Consider the following 12,341-nt stretch of genomic DNA (forward strand, 5'->3'; position numbering starts at 1 on the left):
AAATGAATCCCCTGGGCATCACTGTGGTTCTGGTTTCACTGGTGGGTGTTTGGGCTCAGATCAATGTTCTGCGACCTGAGTGTGACTCTGCTGAGGCAGAGGAGGCTGCTCAGGTGGCTCAGGATTACCTCAATAGCCAGCACACTCATGGCTACAAGTATGCACTGAACAGGATCGAGGACATCAAAATCGTCACTACTGTAAGTCAGCAGGTGTAGAGTTTTATGCCAACAGTTTTCACTTTTGTTCTTCTGTTCTTCAGAGCATGAACCTGGAATGCAGTACTTACCTAAGTACTCAAATGAATTTCTTCTTTGCCATTTGATAACAGCATCAAATATTCATCAAACAGGGAAGTGTGATATGAATGTGTAATTTTGTGTAAACAGAGCATAGACAAAACGTAGCCATGCTTGCATAATATTGCAACACCCGACTTTCCCCTCGGGGGTCAATAAAGGCTTAACTTATTTTATTAGAACCTAATCAGAAAGTCAGATATACAGATAAAATCAGTACATTTTTGGTCGATTCTTCACCTTCATTTCTACATTTATATTTTTTACTTTGCAAGTGTGTTATTTTAAATCAGCACCATAATTGAGACATAATCCATTGGAGTAAATTCCTGAACGGTTGATGTATGTTTCCTCTGAATATGAACATCTGCTCAAATATGCCATAAAAGAGTCTGTTCAATAGTACAACACAAAGCAGAATTGTCTGTCTGATGCAGCAGAATTAAAAAATATAAACTGAATATTAAAATTGACCTCTCTTTAGCCCATGGGAGACCACACGTATGTTTTGGAAGTTGAACTGCTGGAGACAGACTGTCATGTGCTGGATCCTACACCTCTTGCCAACTGCACAGTCAGACCCAAAGCATTGACGGTGAGAATGCACACCATTAATACATAGTAGCTTGCATACTTGAACCAAACGAAGAGACAGTTATGATAATTGGACTGATTCTTTGTCTCCTATCAGGCGGTAGAAGGAGATTGTGATTTTTTGCTGAAGAGGGTTGGTGAAGTTCTGACTGTCACAGCATTCAAGTGTAAAACAGAAGGTAACGTTTCTGATCACACATGTACAAACCAAGCCACCCAGATACCCATCCTACATGCAAAAACCTGCATGTGTCTTTCTTGATGACATTTAGAATCAACAGAGGACCTGTGCCTGGGCTGTCCCACCCTCCTTCCCCTAAATGACACTGCAGCACTGGACTTTGTCTATGCCTCTCTGGTAACCTTCAACAACTTCACTGTAAACCAAACCTACAGCATTCTGGAGGTTGGACGGATGTCGTCACAGGTCAGCCCAATCATGGTTCAATTACTCTAAAGTTTGAAGCACAAGCACATAAAAAATTGTGTTTCTCAGAGCATCAATACTTCTGTAAACCTTGTTTCAGGTTGTGGCAGGTGGACCGATCTATTTAGCAGAATATGTTATAGTTGAGGCAAATTGCACTGACGATGCCTGTGAACCCTTGAATGATACCATGGCTGTAAGTACACAAAGTATACATTTAGTTTTTCACAAAACTAACATTTTTGAAGGATGGAGTATTTATTTGCCAAGTTAGTATTACAATCGTTATATATATTTTCTGAGCCCTGCTTGTAAGCAAATGGAAGAAGAAGATAGGGAAATGTGGTTGCTGAAGCTCACCTAAAACTAGAACAAAATTAACACATTTTTTTTCCTCAACCAGACACGTGGTATTTGTTCTGCCAAAGGTCTATATGCTGATCACACTGTGGACTGCAGGAAGTTTCCCACTCTGGTATAATACTCCATTTAACCCCCAAATATTTATTATACCTTAAGATTAATCCATTTGTCCTAACCATGTGTTGATTCAACTTTTACAGATGCCTGCTGTAGATGTTAACGGCACAGCACCTGCAGATCCAGCTACGCCACCACTGGTCCATATTAAGACAGGCAACCCGTCACCCAAACATGGTCTGAGATACCACAAACTGACCACTATCCATGACCCTGAGCAAAGTGGCCTTCTCTCTTTAGAATCAACAGAGTCAGCTGAAGTTGTACCTGTAGTCCCTGCAGCTAATGCACCAGCTGCAGATCCGACTGCAGCAGATCCTTCTCCGGAGGCTGCAGATCCGGCTGCAGCAGATCCTGCTCCGGAGGCTGCTGATCCTGCTCCAGCTACAGCAGATCCTGCTCCGGAGGCTGCTGATCCTGCTCCAGCTACAGCAGATCCTGCTCCAGCTGATGAGAGTACATCTGCCTCAGATGCCCCCTCCAGTAAGGAGGTGGGGGGTAGTATTCTGTTTAAGAGGGATGTAACTGCTGCAGTCTCTGCAACTCAACTTGACCCTGTTTCTCTTGTGCCAGTGTGCCCAGGAAGGGTCAGATTCTTCTAAGCATTCAGGTCCCACAGATTCGATACCAGCTTCCTTTAGCTGCACTGGTACAGGTGTAACTTGAGACTTTAATCAGCACATGAGCACATCCTAAAACTTCAAGCAAAACACATTTGAAATTGTTGCATCACATAACAGCATAAATGATTGCAAAAAGTTTCTGTAAAAATAAAGATTTTAATATGGTGCTGTAGAATAAATCTCTTGAAAGCTTGTCTTCTTTTTGGTATTCAAGTATCCTTGAAAATATTTGCAATACTTCTACGTCAGTCATTTTAAAAGAAGTCCATAAAGGATAGTTACCTTAGGCCTATCGCAAGTTTGAGGAAAAACTGATGACCTCTATATACACAAGCACTGGCACCAAACTGCCTTTACTCATTCATGGAAAAACTTTCAGAGTGATTGCAAAACAAACTGCTGTTTGCCAATTGTATTTACTCTTCCTTTGAACCCATTGACATTTCTACAAACACACTTCCCATATATGCACAAGAGTAACAGCAAATATATATATATATATATATATATATATATATACATACACACAAAATTACTTTTATGTCCAGATTAAAATGCAAAGTACATTTTAAAAGTCAGGGAATTCGGTGTAGGACTTTGCAGGTTACGCATTACAAAGCATATTGTAAGAACTAATCTGAAATACTTTGATTTAAGAGTTTCTCTTGAAACTTATGAATATCTGAGTTTTCTTACCAAGAAGACTGATGAATGGTAATAGTGGCATTTACATGAATAGGTCAATGTTCAGGAACTTCCAAGAGCAAGACAAATAAGTTCAACAAGGGCATTGCCCCTTTGATACTACACAGTTGACATAAAGTCAACAAGTATAGAGTGCATACTGGTCAAAGAAAAGTGCTTTCCATTATCAAAAGGCAGCCCTCAAACAACTGAAATCAATTCCAAAGCTTGTTTTAGAAGAAACAAAGCAAGATAAGTCAGTTTAAATTTTTTATTCACATTAAAGGCAATTTATTTCTGCTTCAGATGTCCACCTCGTCTCTAAAAGGGTCGGTGAAGTCCTGCAAGAGAGACACACAAGTTAAAAAGTCTGGGTTGAGAAGTTGTAAAAGTCATATTACATACCATTTGCTTGGTGGTCACCTGCAGAGCTCCGTCGCTGAAATGCCTTTCTAGGTACATGAGGTGGAATCTTTGTGCTCGAGCCAAGGGGTGCCATGGGTTTCCAGAAGTCAGGGAATTTTGGCTTCAAGTTTTCCACACTGAAAGATGGATCCTGGGGCAAAGGCACAAAATGAGGGCCAACCAGAGCAGAGAAGTGCTGGGATGGGCTTGATTTACCATCAGGCCTTGGCATGTAGTTGGGGTGTTGGGGGTTTTCCTGTGGAAGCTTTAAATTTTGAGGATGTTGTAGTTTATGACTTTGACCATGAACTGGGGGTCTGTAGGGAACAGGAGATTTGTTGAAGCTGTTAGACTCCCTACCTGGTGGGCTTTGCTGTAGTAGCACATAACCCTTGGGCTCAGAGTAGGCATCCGTAGTTTGTTGATGTTCAGGGGGTTCGTTTGAGTCACTAACAGAAGGCTGTAGTTGTGAGTGGTTAGGGACCCCATAGTTGTTCAAAGTTGGTGTTTGAGCTCCTTGAAATTGGTAATAAGGGACCAGAACACGATTAGGTTCACCCAGGACTTTAGGATGTGTCTGCTCTTTAGAGTCACTGGGTTTACTGTTGCTTGTGGGCTTATTTTGCTGCCATTGTAAATTTTGGCCATTTTCCACAACTGGATTTAATTGTTTATTTTGTGGAGCCTGAGGTTGAGAGGGCAAAGTGTAGTGAGCTGGTAATGGGCCTTGCGGTACATTTTGCAGCCTCTCATTTTGTGCAAGATATGGCCAATAAGAACGCAATGAATTGGGTAGAATATAGGGGTAATTTGGTTGCTGAGGATTTGTAAGCTTGCTTGGATCATTTCCTTTTATGGCATCAGGGTTGCCATCTGGTGGCTGGTGATGTGGCCGATTCTCATTTTTAGATGGAAAGGACTGAAATGAGACAGGGGCAGAGGTGGAAGGTGTTGAAGCTTTAGTTGTGGTTGCCTCAGCTGGCTTTTGAGAAAGTGGGGCAGAACCCAAGCCTTGGTCAAAACCAGAATACACCATTGAAGGAAGGAACGGCAGACCTGTATAGACTGTAGGTGTCCCTTTTGCTGGAACTATGTGATGGAGATGTTGATGAAAAGCAATTTGTACACAGCAGTTAGATAATCCAGAAGGGCAAGATCGAGGGCAGTATACAGGTGGCCCATTAAGGGGTTGCTGTATGGAAGTAGCAGGGGGTAACGTTACAAACTGAGGAAGCTGTGGAGGTTTTGGAGCAGTAGTAGGCTTTTCAGCTGGTTTATTTTCAGGCTCTGGCTGAGAGAAGAATTGCTGCTGCACTTGGCCCTGTGGGGCTTCAGGCTTTGGGGCAGCAGTGGGTTTTGTAGCTGGTTGATTTTCAGGCTCTGGCCGAGGGTAGAAGGGGTAATGGTAGGGGTAAAATTGCTGATGTACCTGACCCTGAGGGGCATCAGGCTGCTGAGGTTTTGGAGCAGTAGTAGGCTTTTCAGCTGGTTTATTTTCAGGCTCTGGCTGAGAGAAGAATTGCTGCTGCACTTGGCCCTGTGGGGCTTCAGGCTCTGTAGCAGCAGTGGGCTTTGTAGCTGGTTGATTTTCAGGCTCTGGCCGAGGGTAGAAGGGGTAATGGTAGGGGTAAAATTGCTGAAATACCTGACCCTGAGGGGCATCAGGCTGTGGAGGTTTTGGAGCAGTAGTAGGCTTTTCAGCTGGTTTATTTTCAGGCTCTGGCTGAGAGAAGAATTGCTGCTGCACTTGGCCCTGTGGGGCTTCAGGCTTTGGGGCAGCAGTGGGTTTTGTAGCTGGTTGATTTTCAGGCTCTGGCCGAGGGTAGAAGGGGTAATGGTAGGGGTAAAATTGCTGAAATACCTGACCCTGAGGGGCATCAGGCTGTGGAGGTTTTGGAGCAGTAGTAGGCTTTTCAGCTGGTTTATTTTCAGGCTCTGGCTGAGAGAAGAATTGCTGCTGCACTTGGCCCTGTGGGGCTTCAGGCTTTGGGGCAGCAGTGGGTTTTGTAGCTGGTTGATTTTCAGGCTCTGGCTGAGGGTAGAAGGGGTAATGGTAGGGGTACAATTGCTGAAATACCTGACCCTGAGGGGCATCAGGCTGTGGAGGTTTTGGAGCAGCTGTAGGCTTTTCAGCTGGTTTATTTTCAGGCTCTGGCTGAGAGAAGAATTGCTGGTACACTTGGCCCTGTGGGGCTTCAGGCTTTGGTGTTTTTGGGGCAGCAGTGGGTTTTGTAGCTGGTTGATTTTCAGGCTCTGGCCGAGGGTAGAAGGGGTAATGGTAGGGGTAAAATTGCTGAAATACCTGACCCTGAGGGGCATCAGGCTGTGGAGGTTTTGGAGCAGTAGTAGGCTTTTCAGCTGGTTTATTTTCAGGCTCTGGCTGAGAGAAGAATTGCTGCTGCACTTGGCCCTGTGGGGCTTCAGGCTTTGGGGCAGCAGTGGGTTTTGTAGCTGGTTGATTTTCAGGCTCTGGCTGAGGGTAGAAGGGGTAATGGTAGGGGTACAATTGCTGAAATACCTGACCCTGAGGGGCATCAGGCTGTGGAGGTTTTGGAGCAGCTGTAGGCTTTTCAGCTGGTTTATTTTCAGGCTCTGGCTGAGAGAAGAATTGCTGGTACACTTGGCCCTGTGGGGCTTCAGGCTTTGGTGTTTTTGGGGCAGCAGTGGGTTTTGTAGCTGGTTGATTTTCAGGCTCTGGCCGAGGGTAGAAGGGGTAATGGTAGGGGTAAAATTGCTGAAATACCTGACCCTGAGGGGCATCAGGCTGTGGAGGTTTTGGAGCAGTAGTAGGCTTTTCAGCTGGTTTATTTTCAGGCTCTGGCTGAGAGAAGAATTGCTGCTGCACTTGGCCCTGTGGGGCTTCAGGCTTTGGTGTTTTTGGGGCAGCAGTGGGTTTTGTAGCTGGTTGATTTTCAGGCTCTGGCCGAGGGTAGAAGGGGTAATGGTAGGGGTAAAATTGCTGAAATACCTGACCCTGAGGGGCATCAGGCTGCTGAGGTTTTGGAGCAGCTGTAGGCTTTTCAGCTGGTTTATTCTCAGGCTCTGGCTGAGAGAAGAATTGCTGGTACACTTGGCCCTGTGGGGCTTCAGGCTTTGGTGTTTTTGGGGCAGCAGTGGGTTTTGTAGCTGGTTGATTTTCAGGCTCTGGTCGAGGGTAGAAGGGGTAATGGTAGGGGTAAAATTGCTGAAATACCTGACCCTGAGGGGCATCAGGCTGTGGAGGTTTTGGAGCAGTAGTAGGCTTTTCAGCTGGTTTATTTTCAGGCTCTGGCTGAGAGAAGAATTGCTGCTGCACTTGGCCCTGTGGGGCTTCAGGCTTTGGGACAGCAGTGGGTTTTGTAGCTGGTTGATTTTCAGGTTCTGGCTGAGGGTAGAAGGGGTAATGGTAGGGGTACAATTGCTGAAATACCTGACCCTGAGGGGCATCCGGCTGTGGAGGTTTTGGAGCAGCTGTAGGCTTTTCAGCTGGTTTATTCTCAGGCTCTGGCTGAGAGAAGAATTGCTGGTACACTTGGCCCTGTGGGGCTTCAGGCTTTGGTGGTTTTGGGGCAGCAGTGGGCTTTGAAGCTGGTTGATTTTCAGGCTCTGGCTGAGGGTAGAAGGGGTAATGGTAGGGGTAAAATTGCTGAAATACCTGACCCTGAGGGGCATCAGGCTGTGGAGGCTCTGTGGCAGCAGTGGGCTTTGTAGCTGGTTGTGGCTGAGGGAAGAATGGCTGGTACACTTGGCCCTCAGGGGCTTCAGGCTTTGTGGCTGGTTGAGGGTAATGGGGGAAGGGATAAAATGGCTGATGCACCTGGCCAGAGGTAATCGGTGGCTTCATAGGAGGGTCAGTTGGTTGCGATTGCAATCCATCATTTTTGTTGGTCACAGGAGGGGAGGAAGGCTTTATTATAGGTGTAGGTTTAGCATCTGGATTTACAGGCTGGGGGAAGAAATTGGGGTAATTCGGAAAGTAAGGCCAATGAGGTTTATCAATAGTAGGTTCGGGGGCATGGTTTGAAGCAGAATTGTGTGACGAGGTGGAGGGATACACCCCTTTGCTTGGTGCTTCAGTTTGTTGATTTGGGTCCTTTACTGGACTTTTTGTGGGTTCAGGTTGAGCTGGTGACAGCGATGGACAGGAAATTTTGGCTTCTCCTTCTCCAGCAAGTTCCAGGGTATACATTCCATCCTAGAGCACAATATATCCAAATGTTAAACAATTTAACCAAAGTGAAATTTTAGAATTTGTCATTTGTACAGTACCGTTTTCTCCAGACAGGGTGCATAGCGAACAGAGAGGACTACTCCTTCAGGATGTGCAACTACACTGAAACCACATCTCGTTGAGGCAGTCATCAGGGGCTCCCAGTCAGCAGTCACTGTAAAGTTAAACAATTCCAAGCACATTTTCTTAAACAAAAAATAAAGTAAAACATCTAGTCATAAGGCAGAAAATTTAAGGGCTGCCAATCCCCTCTTGAAATCAGTGAGTTGAATGCCAGCAAACCAAGAACCATTTAATATTTTAAATTACAAAACAATTTATCCAATTTTAGTCTGACCACTTAAGGCTCAGAAAATGATTCAAGTCAAATTGACACTAGACTATTTTGATAACTGAAGTGAATGCTCGAGAGTTTCACTGCTTAGATTCTGACAGGGAATGGCAGGAAAAGCATGCAATACTTTGTTACACCTTTGTTTGACCTTCTATGGGCAGTGTAGCACATTATAAAAGTGGAAAATACCTACATTTCACTTTTATGTTAGCTACAGACGAGGTCCATTCTGTTTTCACTACCATGCCTTCAGCGTGACAGGTGACCATTGGAGGGTTAGGTGAAGACTGCTTCATCAAAGGACAAGACATTCTCACTGGTAAACCCCACCAGCGCAATGGGAGCACATAAGTGTCCTCCTGAAACAAGCACAGAACATTTTTTACAAGTTTACACATTTACATTGTTCAAGCGTGCTTGCTTTTGAGAATTATATCAAACCTCAAGAGCAACAAAGCAACCATCATATGGTGCAACTAAGACCAAATCTCTTCGTGTTGACTGGATGGAGTAACCACAGCTTGGTGGCAACTTGGATAGGGGCAGAGGAGACAGGCGACTTCCTAAGCAAAAACATTTGAGAATAGGAACATTAAAATTCACATAAAGCTGCTCTGGGCTTACATCAAATATTATTTATGAATGATAACTGGATTAAAATCTTACCCCTGTCCACAAACAACAGAGATCCGGGGGTAGAAGCAGCATCTTGGACTTGAAGCTTCATAGAGTCTCCAGTACATTCAACCTTGGGCTCCATTTTAAGGAGTCTGTCCACTGCAGCATTGTCTTGCTTCTGCCTTGAAAAGCCATGATCCTGCCCCTTAGGTTTTTTGTGCTCCCCCCAACCTTTTAGAAATAAACTCAAGGTTAAACATGTGTAAACAATGGTGAACACGAAATCAATTACAAGCTAAAAGATCAAACAGGTGTACTACTCATACATGCGACTTGCTGTTAAAATAATGTTGTGGTCACTGCAGGCAAGACAAATTACAAAAATGTAAACTTTACATACCCATGTCTGCCTGGTAATCAGTATCAACTTCCAGTAGGTTCTTTGTGGCCTTAGCTCCTTTGACTTTAGCAACTTGCAGAGCATTTTGCCCAATCATGAGTCTTCCATGGTGCAGTTCATTTCCTTTAGTTAGACCATGGCCAAGTGTCGAGTTCCCCCTTAATGTATCCAATGCCTTAAGCTTTGTTAGAATTGTGCCATGGCAAAATGAACTTACAACCAAAATAAATCCTAAACACAATAAAATCGTAGTGCCACCACGCTCTCGACACGCCATTGAAACAACAAAAAAGCACTTCACAGGCAGGTTGCCTCAGCAGTGTGCTGTAAACATTGAACTCTCTACACACGCTGAGTTTTAAGTTCGGACCTAATCACGACTCATCAACAACACCTGACCACAGCAGGTGTTGTTAATTAAGCAATTAGGATGGGGCATACATCTGTGGCCCTGAATACTCCATTCGGCTGACACGAAGTGTTTGATAGTTGTACACTTATGATATAGTTCTACTTTTAAGGCTTGTTTGACTTAGCAGGTTTCTGTGTCTTAATGGCATGTCTGTTTAAAGCTTTCAGTCTTATGATATGAATTTGCTTCAATCTACATTTATGAGGCAATTTTCTGAACCTGTAGTGAAGATTTTTTATCATAGATAACTGAGAGAAGGCCTTTCAAATTAAACGCAACTAGTGATAATATTGTTATAGCAGATAGCTTAGTTGCTTGCAATGTTTTGATATACTAAATGTACATGTGCCCCAGTGTGGACATCACGGTGTCATATATGGATTAAACCCTCAAAAAGTAGTAACCCCTTGTATGCCAGTTGTAACAAACTCATTCTGTGCAACCAAACATTGTTCAGACAGTACTAATCTCCAAATATACCAAACATATATGTCTGATGATGATGCAAATATGATCTAAACTCTATTTTTTTACTCAGAGTAAATATGATGAAGCTTTTAACAGTTTGTACAAGCAGATAGAGATGACAGCTGCTGTTGGGGCCAAGCATTTGTAGCAGTCTCCAGCTAAAAAAATGAATCAACGAACCTTAAGCTCATATTTTATTAACAAAGCACAATGCCTCAGGTGTAAGTTGTTTACTTTGCTTTACCTGTGTCTTGGCCACCAACAGCACGTTGTTATTGAGAGATGTGAGACAGAGGTGGTTTCACACAAAGAGTCATGCATTCATTCTTAGGAAGAATTCATGATGTATAAGAGACAACCTGACAAAGATGTTTTCCCCTTTGACTGCACAAGTCAACATGAACATAAATTCATAGATCTGTCAAAAGAAAATCAGTTTCTGAGATACAATTTTGACATTACATCTATCGTGACATCAAAATGTAGTATTTGGTTAGAATTTACAGTGGCTGTTTACAATAAAACATTTTGTTTCTATGTGGACTCAATATTTGATAAATCATAATCTGGCCAACTCTAAGCACTTAAAGAACTCTGCTCAGTTTGACCGACGTTTTAGTAAACTTTAGACGGTTACTGTAGCGCCATCATCAGGACAAGTAGCCCACTGAGCCAGGTTAGGAAGTCTGTCACAAGGCTGGAGCGATGTACAGTTAAAGAGAGTCAGTTATTGGTTAAATAAAGGAAGTGAGTATTCAAATCTTATTATACAGTATTTGTTTCTGCTCATTCATTCTGAACCTAAGAGTTAAGGCAGGGGTGTCCAAACGTCTTTCAAAGAGGGACAGATTTGATCATGTTTGATCATGTGGAAATGTCCAAGAGCCAACCTCCTCAAATTTTTGTGAACCATAAAAGTTACATACAAATTCTCTGTTTTATAACAATTGTATTCTCAAAGACACAAATGTTAGCCACTGAACAGGTCTCAACAAATTAATTCAGCCTTTTTTTTACATCTGGAGAGTCATATAACATAGAGAACAAGCTGTCTAGAACATTGGTTCTCAACTGGTGGGTCAGGACCCGAAAGTGGAATGCGGATGTGTGCTTGTAAAAAAAACAGTCTATGCTGCGCTTTTATTTTGAAGGACATGGGTTTCCTATGACGTGCGTGCAGTAGTAGAGTAGTTTATTTACACTCTGTGTGTCCACTGATTGTCTAATCACACTTTTGTTGGTTATTTCTGTTTAAAAAAAGGCTGCTAATTTAGAGGAAATATTTTCAGGTCCAAACTGCACCATTTTTCATTAAATATATTTGAGGGGTTAAAAAATGTCAGAAATTTGAGTCACGATTTGTCATCGAGGAGGTGGTGGCAGGTCCTGAGCACAGACCAGCTGAGAACCACTGGTCTAGAATACCTTTGTTCACCAGCCATGGCAGGCGTGCCATTGGTAATAATCCCACTAACTTTAATCAGTGGTAGTTTCATATCATCAACAGCTGAACAAACTAAAAAGGCATAAATCAGTTCCTCTTGTTTGACCTTTAAGACTTTGGAGGTCTAGCAGCTCTTCTGTAACGTTCATGTCATCAACTCCTCAAGGAAGAATCAGTAATTGTGCTGCGTTTGCTGTGACCGTGATGTGACAAGAGGAATTGCATTAGAACCTGTATGATTTACTTACTGTTTGACAATTCTGGCAGCCATACATAATAGAGCCCGACCAATTGATCGGTCATTCGGATATATCGGCCGGTATTTGCACTTTGTTGATACATCGGTAACGACGTAAATGTCCTCCAACATGCTCAGATATAAAATGGTTTAATTTTTTGCTGTCCTGTGGGAAAAAAACATTGCACCTTCTCACAAGCAGAGGGCACAGTTTTAACTTTGCCAGCATGAGAGTTAGATTCTCAATTTTTTTTGTCAAAATACAGCTGAAGTCAAGAAATGTAACAGGTTCCTCACTAATGACAAATACCAACATATATAGAACATATATTCTAAACAGACACATTAAAAACACTAACAATTTTGTTTTTTTGCATTTTGGAACATAAATAACAAACTTAACAACTGAAACTACTCCGTCAGCACTATGCGGCAGGCATGATGGGAAATGAGGACTTCCCTATCGCTGCCAGAGTGCGCGTCACGGCTGAGCAGAGCAGCACACACATCGAAGGGAAGCAATTCCACTACATTTTGGACTAAAACGATGGAATATATGTTGTGTAAAAGTAAAAATGTCATTAATATTGAATGTAAAAATGTTATGTACTTCAAACATGATAAATATAACATTGAATTTATTGTTAACTTAATGATATTATATGGTAAATTCTATATTCACAAATGTAGGATCACAAAAGGGAC

General features: G+C 42.9%; 2 protein-coding genes across 2 annotated transcripts; one reads left to right on the plus strand and one right to left on the minus strand.

Moving 5' to 3' along the window:
• Positions 1-2: 2 nt before the first annotated feature.
• LOC138612161 (alpha-2-HS-glycoprotein-like) lies at positions 3-2,402 on the plus strand. The gene is made up of 7 exons (XM_069685471.1): positions 3-200; positions 784-894; positions 991-1,072; positions 1,166-1,320; positions 1,421-1,516; positions 1,724-1,795; positions 1,884-2,402. Exons 1-7 carry the CDS (start codon positions 3-5, stop codon positions 2,400-2,402), a joined length of 1,233 nt encoding a protein of 410 aa, XP_069541572.1.
• Positions 2,403-3,409: 1,007 nt separating this feature from the next.
• Positions 3,410-8,816, minus strand: LOC138611203 (uncharacterized). The gene is made up of 3 exons (XM_069684178.1): positions 8,723-8,816; positions 4,942-7,265; positions 3,410-3,448 (listed from the first exon to the last, which is right to left on the minus strand). Exons 1-3 carry the CDS (start codon positions 8,814-8,816, stop codon positions 3,410-3,412), a joined length of 2,457 nt encoding a protein of 818 aa, XP_069540279.1.
• Between the last annotated feature and the right edge of the window lie 3,525 nt (positions 8,817-12,341).

This window comes from Semicossyphus pulcher, unplaced genomic scaffold (assembly GCF_022749685.1).
Source record: "Semicossyphus pulcher isolate SPU_LCO1_2020_fin unplaced genomic scaffold, fSemPul1.0.p SCAF_7, whole genome shotgun sequence".
NCBI classification, from domain to species: Eukaryota; Metazoa; Chordata; class Actinopteri; order Labriformes; family Labridae; genus Semicossyphus; species Semicossyphus pulcher.

Excerpts from the sequence above, each read along its gene's own strand:
- LOC138611203 (XM_069684178.1), bottom strand. The coding sequence starts at position 8,816 with ATGGAGCCCAAGGTTGAATGTACTGGAGACTCTATGAAGCTTCAAGTC. Across the intron at positions 7,266-8,722 it reads TCTGTTGTTTGTGGACAGGG|CCACAAAGCCTGAAGCCCCT; the intron begins GTAAGATTTTAA and ends ACCCTCAACCAG. Across the intron at positions 3,449-4,941 it reads CTGATGCCCCTCAGGGTCAG|GACTTCACCGACCCTTTTAG; the intron begins GTACATCAGCAA and ends TCTCTCTTGCAG.
- LOC138612161 (XM_069685471.1), top strand. The coding sequence starts at position 3 with ATGAATCCCCTGGGCATCACTGTGGTTCTGGTTTCACTGGTGGGTGTT. Across the intron at positions 1,073-1,165 it reads ATTCAAGTGTAAAACAGAAG|AATCAACAGAGGACCTGTGC; the intron begins GTAACGTTTCTG and ends GATGACATTTAG. Across the intron at positions 1,321-1,420 it reads TTGGACGGATGTCGTCACAG|GTTGTGGCAGGTGGACCGAT; the intron begins GTCAGCCCAATC and ends ACCTTGTTTCAG.